We start from the raw sequence: 16,799 nt of genomic DNA on the forward strand, positions 1-16,799 counted from the left end.
ACCACCTTTTCCATCAAATGGACTCCTCTCCTGTGCTAAGGCTCACAGAAAAGCCACCTTCCCCAGGCAGCACTTCCTGATAACTCTATAGTTGCCCCACCAGATCCTATACTACAGATTACTTCTGGTACAAACATGGAAAGTCCCACTCAGGATCCCTCTTAAATCACCTGGTTCCTACTTCTCACTCCGGTGCTGTATGCTCAGAATTACAGGGGACCCAACCCTTCTAACCCTTTGTCTTTCTAGGATATCCAGGGTGCATCATGAATATCTAAATACATTTAATGCATTTTCGGTTATTGCAAACACAGAAACATAAAGTATAGACTCTCAATAAACAAGTGAAGATAATCTCAGAATGAAGGTGGGGCCCTGGAGGATGAGAACTCTTGCCCCAGGCGAGCTTCAGAATCTGCCCCACAGCCCTGCCTGCTTTGCCCTGAACTTGGGAGCAGATAGAGAGTAACAAATACTGACAGAGCTCAGCTGAGTCCCTACAGACACCATGACAAAAATGACATCTAATCACATTCAGCAGCTTGAGATCTGCTAACCTCACCATGGCATAAGCCCAATCTGAACCCTGAGAACCCTGGTCTCAGCTCGCCTCCTCCACTCCAGATCCTGCCCAGCTCTCGGTCTACCAGTTGGCAACTAGTTAGATAGCTGAGGTTGAGCAGCCTGGTGATAAAATGACTTTAGATATATATTACATCAGGCTAGGAATAATTCTTCTACAGTTGATGGTCCCTTTACCTTTTTGTCCCCAAGGGGACTCCTTATGTGACTGCCTGTTCCTCATCAGCAGCTCAGAGAACCCACCAGCTTTTCAAGTCCAAAGCTCTTGAGGCTGACCTTATATTAAGGAGCCACCATAGGGTTGGAAAGCTGCAGCCAGGAAGCAGCCCAGGATACAGATATGGCGTCTAGGTTTGGATTTAGTCCTCTGGGACTTGATGCACTTCAGCACTTCCTTAACCCAAGTTTAAGGAGAAGCATGAGTTTGAGGGTGCTAGGGTCTAGTCTAGCTCTGCAGGCAGGATCTACTAGGGATCATGAAGGGTTAACAAATTAGTTCTCAGCTTGTGGTCTCCAGGCCTCCCTGTCAGAGATGCAAGTTTTTCCCTCTAAGCCTGCATCAGAGTCTGTGTCTTCACCAGCATTCTTGGTAGTTCGGTTACATTCTCAGGTCAGGTCAAGCAACATAGTTTTATATTTATTTTTAGTTTTTTTGTGCTGAAAAGCACACACACACACACACACACACACACACACACACACACACACAGAGTTCAGGTCATGGATCTATTCCTCCAAATATATTCAAATAGAATGGCTATTGGGACTCCAGTCTCTTCCTTTATAATAACCAGTGTAGTAGGCAAAGTTGACCTTAATTCTCCCGGAGGAGGAATATCACTTGCTCTGCTCACACAGTTAGCTAGTGGTAAACTCAAACTATAATCTCAGTTTGAAGTTCTCACGTGATCCTTCTACAGCCTTTACGTGATTATTTACCGCTTGCCTGTGACTTTGATGGAGTCCCCATGGCCGCCCCTCTTCAACACCATATGTGGGATACTCACCACAGGCAAGAGCCAGGAGGTGGGTCTGCCAGGTGAGCGCCATGAACATCCCACCAACTGCAATGCAGGCCAGAGAACTGTTGAAACCCCAGAGCCCAGAGTAGATGTCTTCAAACGGAGCTGCAAGACTGAGCCCTGTTACGCAAAAACAAGAGCGGTCAGAGCCGGGACAATGAGCAGGATGCTGTGTGATGAGTTGTGGGGTCAGGGGAGACACCTCGAGAGTTCCAGTTGCTCAGGACTCTCCAGAAAGCTCTGTCGTATAGAGGATGCCTGGGACATGCGTGGTGTGGAGAAGACGCTTGTATTAGGTCGAAAGTCTTGTGCTCACCTGCGATGACACCCAGCAGTGATCCAATAGCAGCGTGCAGGCACATGAGTGGGGAGGAAAGCAGGATGGCACATAGGAAAATGCCCCCTGTCCACGGGTTGTCACAGCCATATATCTGACCAACTCCTGTGGGAAGGGACTTCAGCAGCTGCAACAGAAAGTAGACAATTGTAGCCACGCAAACAACGGGCAAGAAGCCCACTGGGACCTTATACAATGTGAATTATAGATGTACACATATGGATTTCAGAATTTTTAGAATTAGCATATCTTATCCTTCAAGATCAGTCCCAGTATTTCATTAATACAGGTGCATGCCCGGCAAGGCTCCTGCAAGCCTCCTGTGCTCACTAACTTCCACACTAGCTCTGATACTTGGCCACTGTGAGCTTCCCGTGTGGTCTCACTACTCCTGCCTCTGAGGACCTACAGATCTTCTCTAGTGTGGCAGGGACACCGGTCATGCCTCAGTTGCTTCCTGACGTCCGTCAGTGCTGGCAACCAACCAACGCCCTTCCACAGGCTGTAGAAACGCTATCGCAACTGAGTTGGCTGCCCAGACTAAAAGGCCAGTGAACTGCAGGAGATTATCTCATCCACAATTTAGGAGCAATTATAGCCAAATTTATGAATGAAAAATCACATTGGCATTTCTGATACTAAGAGGAACATGTACCATTTAGTAAACATATCTTTAACTTAACTTAGGTATTAATGCTTGTCAATCAAATCTCAAAACATAACTCTAAAAACAAACAAACAAACAAACATAAACCCAGCAGTGCCTCTTTTGTTTTATTTGACTTCAAGTAACTTATTTTCAGAAACATTAAGGAGGGACTGAGATGCAGCCCAGTGGTAGAGTATTTGCCTGTCTTGCATGAAATTCTATTGCAATCTGTAGATACATGCATGCACGCATGCATGCATACACGCACGTTAGGAAGAGGTGGAATTCAATTTGGGAGATGCAGGCTTTTGAAAGCACACACTCTCTCTCTGTGGCTATCTGTAAGGAGATGCAACATATCTATACCCTGAGACTCAGTGGATCTCACCGTCTGTCCTCCAATACAGTTTGGAGGAGTTTGTTGATACAGGTTCCTGGACTCCCCATACCTTGAGAACCCTGAGCTACTGTTTGTATTCTGTGAGGAGGCAGAACAGCAGGTTCTACATAGCCCAAAGAGTCTAACATTCTGTTCTGACTGGGGGATGCAGATCACAAAAGCTTTAACCCCAAGGGAGAGACCTCCAACCTCGAGGGTGGTCTCACCCACCCAAACAAGGGCTGAGCTTCTCAATACATTCGATTTCCAATGAGCTGTCTTCTGAAACTGTCATTGCAGAGTTTTGGGGGGCGGGGGGGATGGGGCAGGGGTGGAGAGTAGTTGATGTTTTACCTCAAGGGCATTGAGCTCAGACCACGTGATGTTGGGCACGGAGCTGACAGGTGTGAAGAGTTTACTTGGAAAAAACGCATTGTAGTGTCCTGTGGCTGAAAGGTACAGCGACAAAGCCATGTTGAAAGGGAGAGTGAAGACGGGCAGGTCCCACTTGCTGAGCAGTGAGCTCAATGCGCTCGAAAAAATTGGGCTAAAGGAACAGAAATCCCAGAATGAGAATCCATGACTAGCAGCCAGACTGAGCATCATCCCCACCTGGCCTCTCCACGGGGTAGGGGTGTGTGTCCTGTTGTGGTTGCTAACACACTCTGAAACTGTGCTGGGAAATCTTCCATGGGGTGGAAGGTTGGGGAGTCTGTGCTTGATCCCATCACAGAAACAACTCTAAGACACACTGCAAAATCAACTCTTGATTTTTAAAAAACAAAACCAAACAAAGCAAAACAAATAAACAAAACTCCAACCACATACACACACACCAAAATACCTTGGCTCAAAGAGAGTTATACTCAAGGCTTTAAAACCATTTTTAGGAGGCTAGAGAGATGGCTTAGTGGTTAAGAGCACTGGCTGCTCTTCCAGAGGTCCTGAGTTCAATTCCCAGCAACCACATGGTGGCTCTCAACCATCTGTAATGGGATCCGATGCCCTCTTCTGGTGTGTGTCTGAAGACAGCTACAGTGTACTCACATAAAATAAAATAAATAAATAAATCTTTAAAAAAACCCCACATGTTCGGAGCTCTTAATAATGTGAAATCTTATCTATGGAGTTAGTGCCTTGGATCCTGACACACACACACACACACACACACACACACACACACACACACACACATATATATATATGTTTTTGGAGAAGAAAAGAACTTAAGACTTAGTTGGTGCGGGCTGGGAATAAAGGGTCTTACAAAGTGTCTGTCTTTGAGCCTTTGCTTGCAACTTCAGACACAACCACTTTCTCTTTCTGAGGTGTGCAAACTTAGGCTTGCTTTGGACGGTGTAGATGGTTCCCTGGACCCTTGGGTCACTCTCAGTTGTTGACCCAATGGAGAAGCATCATTGTAAGATCAGAACAGATCCCTAGTTGGGAGAGTGTGGATCACCCAATGGCCATGGATCCTGTCCCAATCAGAGCAGTTCCCATCCTCCTGGGAATGGCTGGCGGCCCCCATGGGAGCAACAAAGGTGGAGGTCTCCTGTGGGCAGGGCCCACATTGGGCTCCTTAAGTTCCTCTGAGGGCATCTTAGTACTTTATACTTTAAATATGATACGGAAAGACAAATTTGTTTCTAGAGAAAGGAATTAAGGTGATGTTAGCATAGAAACTAGTTTTAAAGGTCCAGGTTTGGTTAAGGGGGTGGGGAGATCACAGCTCTGTTGAGATGAGTCCACTGATGGGGGTGGGTACCTTCGGCTATACTTTCGAATCACCTCAGGAGACTTAAATCCCTCAACATTTTGGCAACATCCCAGAGCAGCTGTGTGTGCTAACTGTGCAGCTGAGGTTGTGAGTGCCCGAGTGAAGGGGCCATGCGGCAGACTCTTACAGTGGTTGCTTTAGTTTCTATAACCAAAGGTAGAGCCTAGTTCTAATTTAAATATATTTTTTAAAATCTGTGGTTCAAAAACACAGAACATAAAAATTAGCATTATGTTGTTTTGCCTCTCTAGACAGATTAGCCTGGGACTCCCCAGGCTGACCTTATGCCTACAGCCCTCCTCTTCCCTTAGCCTCCAAACGAAGGGATTGTATGTACACGCCGCCATAGCTGGGCCCCTTCAACCATTTTCATTTTATTTTACATTCAACCTGTGTTTGTGTGGGTGAGGATACGTGTGTGGAGGGGCATTCGTGGAGGTGAGAGGAAGACTCCGGAGTCAGTTCTCTCCCATCATGTGGATTTCAGGGATCAAACTCAGGTTGCTATCCTTGGCTACAAGTGTCTTTAGTTGCTAAGCCAACTTGCTGGCCCCATTTAGCTCTTCTAAAGTGTAAAGTTCAAGGACACGCTCACAGTGTTAGACCACCGCCACTGACTGACAGAATAGTTTTCATCTTATGAGAGTGTGCTCATTAGACGTTGAGTCCTCCTTCCCTCTACCCACCACGGGTATTTTGAAAAACCTAGTAGAACTTACCAAGTCATAGACATAGCAGAAACAGGGAATATCAGCCACCAGAAATAGTCACCCTTGTCGGAGAAGACAGCCATGAGTATTCCTACCAAAGTGGCATTGTAACCCTGGAGCCCGGCTGCTATTGCTGATCTGTAGGCAGGAGGGACAGCACAAACATCACCTGGGTGAGCTTACTTAGGAACGAATGTAAGCAGTAGCTGTAACTTCTACATAACATCCACTTTAAAGAACCACCATAGCTGGGCATGTGTTTCAAAGCCTTTTAGGAATCATGCGGACACAACTAAATTGCACAGTGAAATCTACATAGATAAAACTCTGAAGTGTGTACTTGGAATGGCTCCCTCCAAGCTATGTCACAAGCCACAGGAAGGGGAGCATCTGGTGAGGGAGGGAGGCCTGAGTGAGACAATCTGCTCTTCCTTCAGCCTTTCCTAAGAAAATTCTTATGTCTTTAAAATCATTAAGGACCTTGCTGTGAACAGGGCTTTCAGCAATTGAAGCAGTCTTAAGTGATTTCTCAGTGAGACACAATTCCTGGAAGGCAAATCCTTTCATGGTGTCTTTAGGAACATCCAACTTCAACTTAGTGTGCATTTCTGATTCTATTCTGTTGTCTCTAATGCATCTCCAGGTTATTGCAGAGGAAAATGGTTACTTTTCTTTTTGGTCAAGCACCTATTTAATGTGTGCTCTTAGTGCCTCTTGTTAAAACCCTTTTTATAATGGTAAAGTATTCAGTCTGTTTCCTTGGTTGGGTTAGTCAGAAGAACCCTGCCTAAGGAACTCCCTCTGTGCTTGGTTTTAACCTCACTTCCAAAGACTATCTTCTATGTCAGCTTCTAATGGACTCTGTCAGGAACTATAGGGGGAACTAGAAGCCCGAGAGAGCAAGGAGGATATTTCTGTAGAATAAGCCTTAGTCTGGCAAGCTTCCCATTTTCAGACCCTGAGAGCTGGCGGTGTATGGCACCATGAAGGACAGCAGGGTTCACTTCCAGCCTGATTCTCACAGGTCATGACCATAGGGACCAGTGAGGTCAAGATGGTGAAGTGGGCTGGTTAGGTCAGATGGGCCTGAGGGGCGGGGCTGCAGCCAGTGAGCACACTGCAGCTGGTATGAGAGGTTTTGGCTTTTTATCTGACTCAGCTCCAAGGCACAGGTGCAACCAATAAGCTGCTGTCATATTTAGTCCCTGGGCTGAGGACAACAGAGATTGGACACTAATTTCAAAGCCCTTTGTCTTTCTTCAGTAAACGTCCAGAAGTCGAAGTTACACGTGACAACAGTGGAGAGCTCTGTAGACAGGTCCGCCCGTAGTGTTTGTCCGTGGGTAAAGGACAGCTATAAGTCAAGAGATGTCTTAGTTCTAGCCCCAGGAAGAATTGGTCACTTGAATGGAATTACCACTTCAATTTTTTTTTTTTTTTTTTTAGAACCAAGAAAAGTAAAAGGAACTTGAGAAGTAACACATATAAATATAAAAAAGTAGGACTGTCTTCATACTAATTACCAAGGAAATGCAGGTGCCCCTGTCAACACCAGGAATGAAATGCAGGCCCTGGAACATGCTAGACAAATGCTCTACCACTGAACGGCGAGCCTAGCCAGCAGTCACTTCTCTGCAGCAAACACACAGAGAGACTAATCCTAGGCTGTGAGTCTCCTCTTCAGCCTAGGAGCTGAGCTGGCTCTGCATTGACTGTGGAAGGAGATAAACATGCTAAACTAACGGTGATCACAAGATCTAAAGGGGCTTGCTAAGCCCCTACATCTTTTCAAGAACTCAGAGGCATTTTGCTTAAAGCTGTAATAAATAATTGAATCACGAAAGGAGCCTTCAGTGGGTTCTCTCCTGGTGATGGATGAGCTCTGGCTACTGTACACATTGGCTAGCACTCAGACTGCCTCCTTATTCAGATGAGGAGAATAGGAGACTACCAGTGATTCCCTGGCCTCTGACTAAAGGCAAACAGAGCGTTCTGTGTAATAAAGGTTGTTTTCCCCGGGAGGGTGTGGTTTTCTCATTGCTGCCCAGGGCAGCTGCCCAGCTAGTGTCTCAGAGAAGGGGCTGGCATAGGAGGGCTTGCCTACCTGTCTTGGCTGAGCAAGAGGGCTGTCAGAGTGGAGACCACAGTTCCTACACAGCCACAGAGAGCCCACCAGGGGTTCTGGACCAGAAGTCCCACCAGAATCAGGATTCCACTGATGGGGTTGCTGACAAACACCACCTGTGATATGCCACGAAGTATCCAGTCCATGAACTGGAGCACCACAGGCTTGTCTGGAGAGACAAGGGGAGCAGAGTTAAGGAAGAGACAAAATAACACCAAGTTCTACCCTGCACAAAGTCATCAGGATTGTTCAGAGGTGAAACTCTGGGATATTTTGTGAAGCTTCCCTTTGACCCCTTAGTTTGTTTAGTCAGTCCGCACATCCCCTCCTGGGATCCATGCACCTGTTTACCAGGCTCAGAGGTACAAACTAAGCCAAAGGAATGAATTATTGGCAGTCGAACTTTCTTTGTTAAGTAACCATTTCTAATGAATAGGGCCCTGCCCTCTGCCCCCTACTTCAGTGAAAAAGGTATGAAGAGGCTTGTAAGTTAGAAGATGCCAAAGAGAAAACCCAAAAGGGATGGCTACGAGACAGGGAGAAGCACAGGCAAAGGATGTCCTCAGAGCTGCTTCCCTGTCTCCCCAAGGAATGGATGCTTACTCACTTACCTTTAAGCCAGTTGGCGAACTCCTTCATATCACCTGTGACATAGCCAAATACTTGGAGGCCACGCCTTCTTCCCTGGCATGATAACATCTGGTTTTCCCCACGATCTACTTTAACCATCGTGGGACTGTCTTCCATGTCTACCTCTTCCTCTGGCTCCTTGAAGGAAGGAGAGGGTTAGTAAACATCCTGAACTGGAAAGAACTCTTGGCTGTAGTCGCCACAGCAGGTGAGTGTGGAAGCATCCACCTACAGCAGTGGTTCTTAGTTTTCCTAGCGCTGTGACCCTTTGCTACAGCTCCTCATGTGTTGACCCCCCCAACCATAAAATTATTTTGTTGCTACTTCATAACTGTAAATCTGTTAATATCTGTGTTTTCTAATGGTCTTAGGTGACCCCTGTAAAAGGGTCATTGACCTTTCAAGGGGTCCTGACTCATGGCTGAGAACCACTGGAGAAAGCTCTGACAGTGTCATGGGTCTGAGAATGTACTCTTTCTTCCTGGAGTACCATTGAGGAATTCATTATCCAAACCCAAACTCCACACGACCTTCGTCCTCACTGTCTTTAATGCTACCATGAGAAGGTTCTTGTTGGTACCCTCATACAGCTTGCCTTCTAGCTTAACAAATACTTGTTGAGTCCCCATTCCCTGCACTCAAGAAACATAGTGCTGTTGAAAAGAAAGAAGAGCAAAGTCAACAGAAAAAGTCAAATAATAAAGAGCTAAAATAAGCAACCTTAACATTTGTAGTTTTCTTTCTCTTTTTTCTTTCTCTTTTCTTTTCTTCTCTTTTCTCTTCCTTTCTCTCCCTCCCTCCCTCCCTCTCTTTCTTTCTTTCTTTCTTTCTTTCTTTCTTTCTTTCTTTCTTTCTTTCTTTCTTTCTTTCTTTCTTTCTTAACAAAATAGCAGTTATAAGCAGGCATGGTAGCACATCCCTGTAGTCCCAGGAGGCAGGAGGATCCGAAGTTTAAGGCCAGACTCAGCAACATAATGGTTCAAACACAGCCTGGGTTACATGAGATCTCTGTCCTAGAAAAGCAAACTGCTAATAAAAAAAAAATCCATACTACTGAATTTATTTAAGAATTCTTCGAAAAAGAAGAAATTGTTAAAATAGACTGTGTGTGTTGAGACAGCCTAAGAACCCTCTGACCCGAGTCTCCAAGAATAAGACCACTTGAATTCATTCTTACATCATTCAGTTGGCTCAGTCTACAATTTGGAATCTGTTGTAAACGTATAAAACAGGCAAGAAACATACCAACAGAGATGTAGAGCAGTGGTTTTCAACCTGTGTTTAGCCATCTCTTGGAGGGTCAAATGACCCTTTCACAGGGGTCACCTAAGACCACCGGAAAACACAGACATTTACATTACAATTCATAACAGTATCAACATTACAGTCATGTAGTAGTAATGAAAATAATTCTATGGTTGGGGTCACCACAGCATGAGAAACTACATTAAAGGGTCACAACATCAGGAAGGTTGAGAACCACTGGTGTAGAAACTGAGACAGGTAGAAATGGACAATGCTGTCAAAAGCCAAAGACTATGATGTGTACTGCACGGTATAAGGATGCACAAGGTTTAATTATAGTCAATACAAATGCAAATACAAAAACCATAATACATGTTGACTACAGGGCTGGCTAATTCTTATGTTAGGTATGTAACAGGAGCAAATTAATATCATTGAATTTGGTACCCTGTGACATAACGTGAAGGCTTCATGGTGTCAACCACAGATGTAAGGGCTACCAATGACACACTCCTAGAGTCAGACACTTGGAGAAGGACAACAGCCAAGCCACCCAGGATGTAGGAAAAGGCACAGAATACAGACAGGTAAGAAGGAAGCAGGGCAGCTCCATCATCAGCCTTTGAAGGCTTCAGTGGGAAACATGTAGAAGCCACAGCCACAAAAGGCAAGACCAAGGAGATGCCCAGAGCTGCACACATAAGCCAGCTCATCTCTCCTCACTGCAAGGCCACCGACAGAGTTCCTCCAGTGTTCAGTGTTTACTACATCCAAGAGCTAGCTAGCAACAGCCCTGCCTGTCCTGAAACTTACTTTGTAGCTCAGGCTGGCCTTGAACTCACAGACATTCCACCTGCCTATGCCTCCTGAGTCCTGGAATTAAAGGGGTGTGCCCCTCACCGCTCGGTTTAAAATTATGTCTTTCAAAAACACTGGATTCTAGTTTTTGACTTATGTTAACGCCAGTACAGAAATCAATGTTTTATCACCGACTTACTACTATATAACAATTTTAGTTTTCACTATAGCTTAGGCTGGCCTTGAACTTGCTGTTTCTCCTGCCTCTGCCACCCGAGTGCTGGGATTATGGGTATGTACAGCCACGCCTGTCTATCTTCCTGTTTTTTAAACAATGGCACACCATTAATCATCCTACGAAGTTGGAGCTATTTCTACAAGGCATTCCACACCAAGGTCATTCTGTCCTGGCAACGTTCTATCTGGCATTTGTGAGTCTATCAGTGAATCTTTTGTATTGGAAATTTTTGACACTGAAAACTCCAGGAGACACAGAAACCTGAGCCAAGTTCATAGAACACAGTTCGCTCTTCTCTGTTCTTAAAAATCCACAGGTCTGTTTAAGTAACGCAGCACTTATGAAAAATTTATTTCCATTTCATAAAATACATATAAATAAATAAGAATAAAACTTTTCTTTTATCTAAGCAGTAGCTACTGTTTCTTTCAGACCACTCTCTCTTTAGAACTCGTCACTGAAAACATGTCTGGTTAACCCCTGTCTTGGTGACAGTGACCCTTTCTCAAAGCCATACCAAGTTACAAGAGGCATCAGCTTTGAGTCTAGGACATGACAAGGAGAAGCTCCAAGGACAGGTGTCCCAAGTCGCCGTAACTGAACCTATTGACCCCTGAAAGTGGCAATTTCCACCTGCCACAGAAATCAACTCCAGAATACACAAGTGCATGCTCTCAAAACTTCCAGCCTGTATTTATTTATTTTCGAGAGTTTCGAATACCACATCGCCCCAGAGATTCGAAACCTGATAGTATAACTGGCCAGACATGACTGGGAACCTGAATGGCCTGTGTCCCCATGGAGTCACCCCAAGTTAAGACTAAACGATTTTTGTCCAATCTACATCCGTGTCTCCAACATTCCTGTGTTGGGATGTACTACATGGCTGTTATATAGTTTCCCACTACCCCACACCTCAGAGAGTGGCACCCCCTGACTGAGCAGACAGGGCTATGTCCCTGAGTCCTCAGGAGCCATTATTTCTGAGCTGCTGATCTTCCTGTATGTCCTGCGATCACTGACCCTGTTCCAGAACTCCAGCCTGAGAACTGGTTAGGAGAAATCAGTAGTTTAAATCTAGTTCACTCTAGAATGTTATCATGCTAGGTAGTCTGTGTCTCTGTTTGGAACTTGGATGCAGCGCCCAGGAGAGGATCCTTCTAGCTGATGCTCATACTCTGCTGAAAAGACCATGGAACAGAGAGGGCAGCAGCAGAAGAGTTTTCATCTAAGAGAAGCAGGAGAACTGTAAAGCTCCTGACTTGTGCTTCTTTGTTTTATTTCTAAGATTTGGCAACTGCCCTAGCTCAGTAGTGCAGTCTCTAAGCCTACGGGAGTAGTTCAGGCCACAGCACTATTCTCAGTAGAGTTGGCTGACCACCCATGCCCAAGCCTCTCCTCCAAAAAGACACCAAGCTGGGAGCAGTCTCTCAGGTTCCCCAAGGAACAAGCTGCTGGAAGGGAGCCTACCTGTTCTTGCCACCTGTGTGCCAGGACCAAGCTTAGCCGTCTGAAGCCTCCTGGTGCTGCCTTACCGCCTCTATTTCCAAAAGGATCTATCCAAAGAGGACCGTGATGGGCGTCATCAGTGCCACCAATCAAAGACTGTCCATTCATCTTCCCGAGATGTGAGTCAGCAGGTGTCCTGGCTCTGGGGAGCACAGGAAAAGCCAGACTGGGGGAGAGGGACAGGCCCTCTCTCAGTTTCTGCTAAGGGACGATGCTCTCTGTCCTGAGCCCCTAGAGCAGCTTGCAGTGGGAGGGAGGAAGGAGGATGCTGACTATGAGATGAAACTCATTTTACATTACTCAAGAAATAGTGACAGCCCGTGCTGAACAGAGGACAAACGAGAGTGGGTCTCACGCTCTATGTTTGACTGGCAGGAGGGCGGCCCATCTGAGTCCTGCTGCAGAGAGGGACGGTGGCTTCAGGCTCTGAAGCACTTGGGCAAGCTGTTGTACTCTGTGCCGGGGACCAGCTCTGAGGCAAACAGTGTCTCAGCCTTGTTTCTTATGAAACAGGAGAAAAAGGAGCCCCTGGCTTCTGCTTCCTGTGGTCAGATACCAGAGACACTTTCTGTGCACGGCAAAGCTCATTCTGGAATACTGACAAATGCGATTTCTTTTATAATAAGAATTTGATAATTATAGAATACTGAATATCAGTTTGTTAACAAGAAACAATTCTGAGTTAAATCTAATAAGAGTGTCAGATTTTATCCCAGCACTTGGGAGGCAGAGGCAGGCAGATTTCTGAGTTCGAGGCCAGCCTGGTCTACAGAGTGAATTCCAGGACAGCCAGAACTACACAGAGAAACCCTGTCTCAAAAAACTAAAAAAAAAAAAAAAAAAGTGTCAGATTTTAATAATTTCCTTGTTTCCCCCTTTTCCCTCTCATTCTCCTTCCTTCCTCCTCTTCTTTCCTTTTCATTGCATTTGTAAAATAGGTCTTCATTCCAATTTTCAATAGAGCTATTCCAATGGTTCTAGAATGTTCTATGTGTGGGATTTGTCTCTTTCTCTTTATTTTCGCATTTTTCTGCTGACTGGGAGCGAAACCTGAAAACTTTACCAAAGCAACGTGAAGAATACACAGATGTAGAAAATATTTCTGACATACACAAAAGTGTGTGTGTCTGTGTGTGTATACACTCATGGTAAGCTTTCTGGCTAGTTGTAGACCAAACTGATGTTTCTGGTGTTTGCAAAATGAGCAATTTTTGTTGGTCAGAAAGAAGAGCAAGCAGCCCCATGGCAAGGATCTTATACTATGTTAAAGGCAGGGGAGGGGCAAGAAAGGAAGACAAATAAAAGAAAAAAAGATTGAAGGCAAAAGGAAAGGAAAATTTCACTTAACAAAAGGGGAGGGGTCCCGCTCCTCAGGCAAGTTCCTGCTGCTTCACTCTTCTCTGTCTGCTTTCCTCCGCACATACTGCCCACAGAGCCATCACCACAAACTCAGCATCAATATATTTTCAGAGACAGAAATAGACAAATAGGCAAGCAAGGTGGGGGTTGGAGACCACATGGTTGAAACTTTCATGTTATAGAAAACTGAGGCTCTCTGGTGCTTCTGAAGTCTACCAGGTCAGAGGTAGGCAGAGCCAGCTTACACAGGTGCTAAGTCCTGTGCCTCTTTGTCTTCTGGTTTGGGACCAGACAAGTTACTGTCATCCAGAATTTTACCGAAGCGAACAAATGACAGTAGCAGCTTCTGCATGGAAGGTTCTGAAGTGAGTGGCAGGGTGCAGCAGCCTGAATTCACAGTCACCTTGAAGTTAAGTCTGGGCTACGGGGTTGAACAAAAAAGAAAGAGCTCTGTGTCATCTGTGGGATCCGTAACTGTCTGTTAAAAGTAATACCAGCAATTCCTCAAAGCCAGCCTCTCCCAGGAATTACTGATGTGGCTACAAGTTAGCATCTAAGAATATTCTGGAAGCTGTACATGGAAAGCCTCCCAGCAGGAGCTGGGAAGTGTGTTTTAGAGCCCAGATTGCCAGTGAAATGAGGCAGTGCTCAGTATTTCAATTTGAGACAAACCTGAAGGTCTTGCTTTGACTGTTTTCCCTATTCTATTACACACAATGAAACTCACTGTATTGTAGCATGTATTAGTAATAGGCACAATTGGAGAGACCTGAAAGTCCTCAATTTTCCACGCCTCGAGTATCTCTTCGAATAACACTGAGTGTTAGATCTGGGTTCCTTGAAACATTTTCATGTTCTGTCATAATAGAAAGACTTCCTGTGCTGACATTTATTTGCTACTTTGTCTAATCTTTATTTTAGGTCATTTTTGATCACAATGGCAGGAACTGCTCAGTTCTCCTTAGAACTGTTATCAGAAACAAAGAGCTGCTGTCAGGTACTCCTGCCCTCCTGATTAAAACACTTCCCTCCGCTGCAGACACCACTCCTCAGAACCTTGAACGGGGCAGCGACAGAATGCTGCAGGAAGCCACCAAATCTCTGGCTACACTTGTGACTGATCAGAGATCCCAATGGGAACACAAGCATGCTCCCTTCAGCAGGACAGCACATACACACAGGAGCACTAAGCCCATAACTGGGAAGGGTTGTTCCCAGTACCCCACATTTTCTTGTGAGTCATATAAATGCCATTGCTAGCTTTGCTTGGTTTTTCAAGAGCATGTCCTGATGAAACTGTGCTGATTAGTCAGGGCCATTTAGTATAGAGTGGGCACCCAGTGGAAGTCTTCCACACCAGCCCAGGGCAGCTTCCACCCTCTCCAGGAATCATAACAAAGACACTACTTTTAAGCTTCTGGGAAGAGGACTGTGGCTTTGGTAAATATTCTTCTAGTCTACCAGATCTCCAGCTATTCAGTTCCAACAATTAGAGACACACTTCACCATTGAAAAGAGCAGAGTTGGAGGCAGGAAGGCGAGAGTGGACAGAAGGGAAGACTAGCATGATCAAGACATAATCGTGTGTACATGTATACAATGTCGCAGTAAAGTCCATTAACTTGTAACATTAAACATGGTACCAATATAACAATAACCACAGCAATAATAGAAAGTATAGGATCTGGAGTCAGACACATAGAAGTTTCAAATCCCTTTAAAAAGAAAGGAAAGGGAGTAAGATTAGAGGGGAGGAAGGCAGCCCTCAACAAGGACTAATTGGCATTCAACAGAAATGAGGATGGTACTTACTTTCCGGATGGCTTCCCGAGCAGAAGGCAGAACCCGATAAACAGCAGCCAGGCTCTCTTAAAAAGCGCAGTGCTGAGGAGAGGTGGTGCAGAAGAGGCACCTCACCCTTTTATACCCAGTCTGCTCTTCAGGTTTGTGAACCGGCTGGCTTTCTCCACCCACTTAAACCACTGACTCCAGAGCAATGCCGTGGGGGATGGGAGATGGGGGATGGGTGGGGATGGGGGTGGAGGATGGGAGTGGTCCCTGGCATTGGTGCCTCGTGCCTGTGTCTCTACCTTCCTCTCTCCTCTCTTGTCATGGTACCAACCATTTTGTCACGTCTCCACAGCATCTCAGGGTCTTTAACCAAACTCAAATTCACCTTTTCTCTTCTATGCCATTTCCTGCCCTCAATTTGAACTGTTTCTGGAAAGCTTTGTAAGGATCCGCAGAGTGTCATTTAAATGACAAAGTACAGTGGAGTGAAGTGGCTACTCCTGCCATGGAAGTTTCTTGGAGTTGACATTTCTGTCCTGGTGTTAAGCTAGGAAGATCCAAGGGTGGTGGGAGAGGGAGGGAGGGAGGGAGGGAGGGAGAACAAGGGGAATACAAGTTATTTCTGGAAACTAGCTACCTATTGCCCACGCAGGAAAACTAAAACCATACATGCTTCCCTGGTTGCTCCTCTTTCCAGGCAAAAACCCCAGGACGGACTGCACTGCCTTTAAAACGTTAGCAGACAAACGTCCAGAGAAAACTCTGACATGAAAAGTTTCTTCCCCATTATTCGATTTCAGTTTTGTGGCTTGTTTCTTTCTGTTAGAAATATAGTAACGTCGGGGGCACTTCTGTGAATAAAAAATTAGAAAAACCCTCTCTGCTGCCAGAGGTTTTCCCTGCACACCCGCTGATGAGCGGATTCTCCTTATCGGCCCTCCTTCAGGCGGCCTCGGGCTCTGGCTCCACCCACTGGACACTAGCCAGACCACGGAGCTCCTCTGCAGGGGGCCCCAGCAGCGCCTAGGGCTGATCCCAGGAGAGAACCGTTGGGCCCAGGTTCACTAGGAGAACTTTGAGATCCCCACAAATCTCTAGCACCTTTTTTTTTCCTGGTAAAGTAAGTAGAAAACGAACCCTTCTGGGCGTCCTGCAGCTGGTGTGGGAAGGAAACATTCTAGCCTTTTTTGGTGTTCATTATGCACTGGAACCACAATTTCTAATAACAACAATGATAAATGATAGTGATAAGCATGATAAGAATGACCCAAAAGGGTTGAGTTTCCTCTGGTTGCCAGCATTGTGTTAAACACCTGGCAGGTATGAGTCATTTAATCACCTCAAAATCCCTATATGGAGTACCGGGCTGTACACTGGTAGAGTGCTTCCTTTCGTCTATCAGACTCTAAGTCCCAGTACTGCAAAAAACAAGCACCCCCCCATCCCCAAATGAACACCGCTGAACCCCCCACAATACAAAGAAAACAAGCAAACCCTATATGGTGTCATTATTCCTGATTTACAAGTGAGGAAACTAATACTCAGAGCTGAAGTTCACTTGTCTGGTGTCTGGACGTCAGCTGCGTGAGCACTGTCGGCTGTTGCCAGCTCCTGTGTGTTTGCTCATGAGTGAGCCATCAAGGCC

The 16,799-nt window shown here is 45.6% G+C and overlaps 1 protein-coding gene across 2 annotated transcripts in view; it reads right to left on the reverse strand.

Annotated features, from left to right (window-relative positions):
- Slc14a1 (solute carrier family 14 member 1 (Kidd blood group)) overlaps nucleotides 1-16,799 on the reverse strand; it is a 39,352-nt gene that overhangs the window by 6,566 nt on the left and 15,987 nt on the right. The window contains exons 1-7 of one of the 2 annotated variants that reach the window (XM_028783207.1): nucleotides 11,966-12,360; nucleotides 8,196-8,352; nucleotides 7,564-7,753; nucleotides 5,469-5,597; nucleotides 3,324-3,516; nucleotides 1,921-2,068; nucleotides 1,590-1,724 (exon numbers count right to left, since the gene is read on the reverse strand). In XM_028783207.1, the coding sequence (XP_028639040.1) occupies nucleotides 1,590-1,724; nucleotides 1,921-2,068; nucleotides 3,324-3,516; nucleotides 5,469-5,597; nucleotides 7,564-7,753; nucleotides 8,196-8,352; nucleotides 11,966-12,112 (1,099 nt within the window). In that variant the 5' untranslated portion in view covers nucleotides 12,113-12,360. Of the gene's footprint in view, nucleotides 1-1,589; nucleotides 1,725-1,920; nucleotides 2,069-3,323; nucleotides 3,517-5,468; nucleotides 5,598-7,563; nucleotides 7,754-8,195; nucleotides 8,353-11,965; nucleotides 12,361-16,799 lie in introns of those variants that run through there. The other variant, XM_028783206.1, reaches the window with a different exon arrangement.

This window comes from Grammomys surdaster, unplaced genomic scaffold, assembly GCF_004785775.1.
Source record: "Grammomys surdaster isolate TR1022 unplaced genomic scaffold, NIH_TR_1.0 1036, whole genome shotgun sequence".
In the NCBI taxonomy this organism is placed as follows: Eukaryota; Metazoa; Chordata; class Mammalia; order Rodentia; family Muridae; genus Grammomys; species Grammomys surdaster.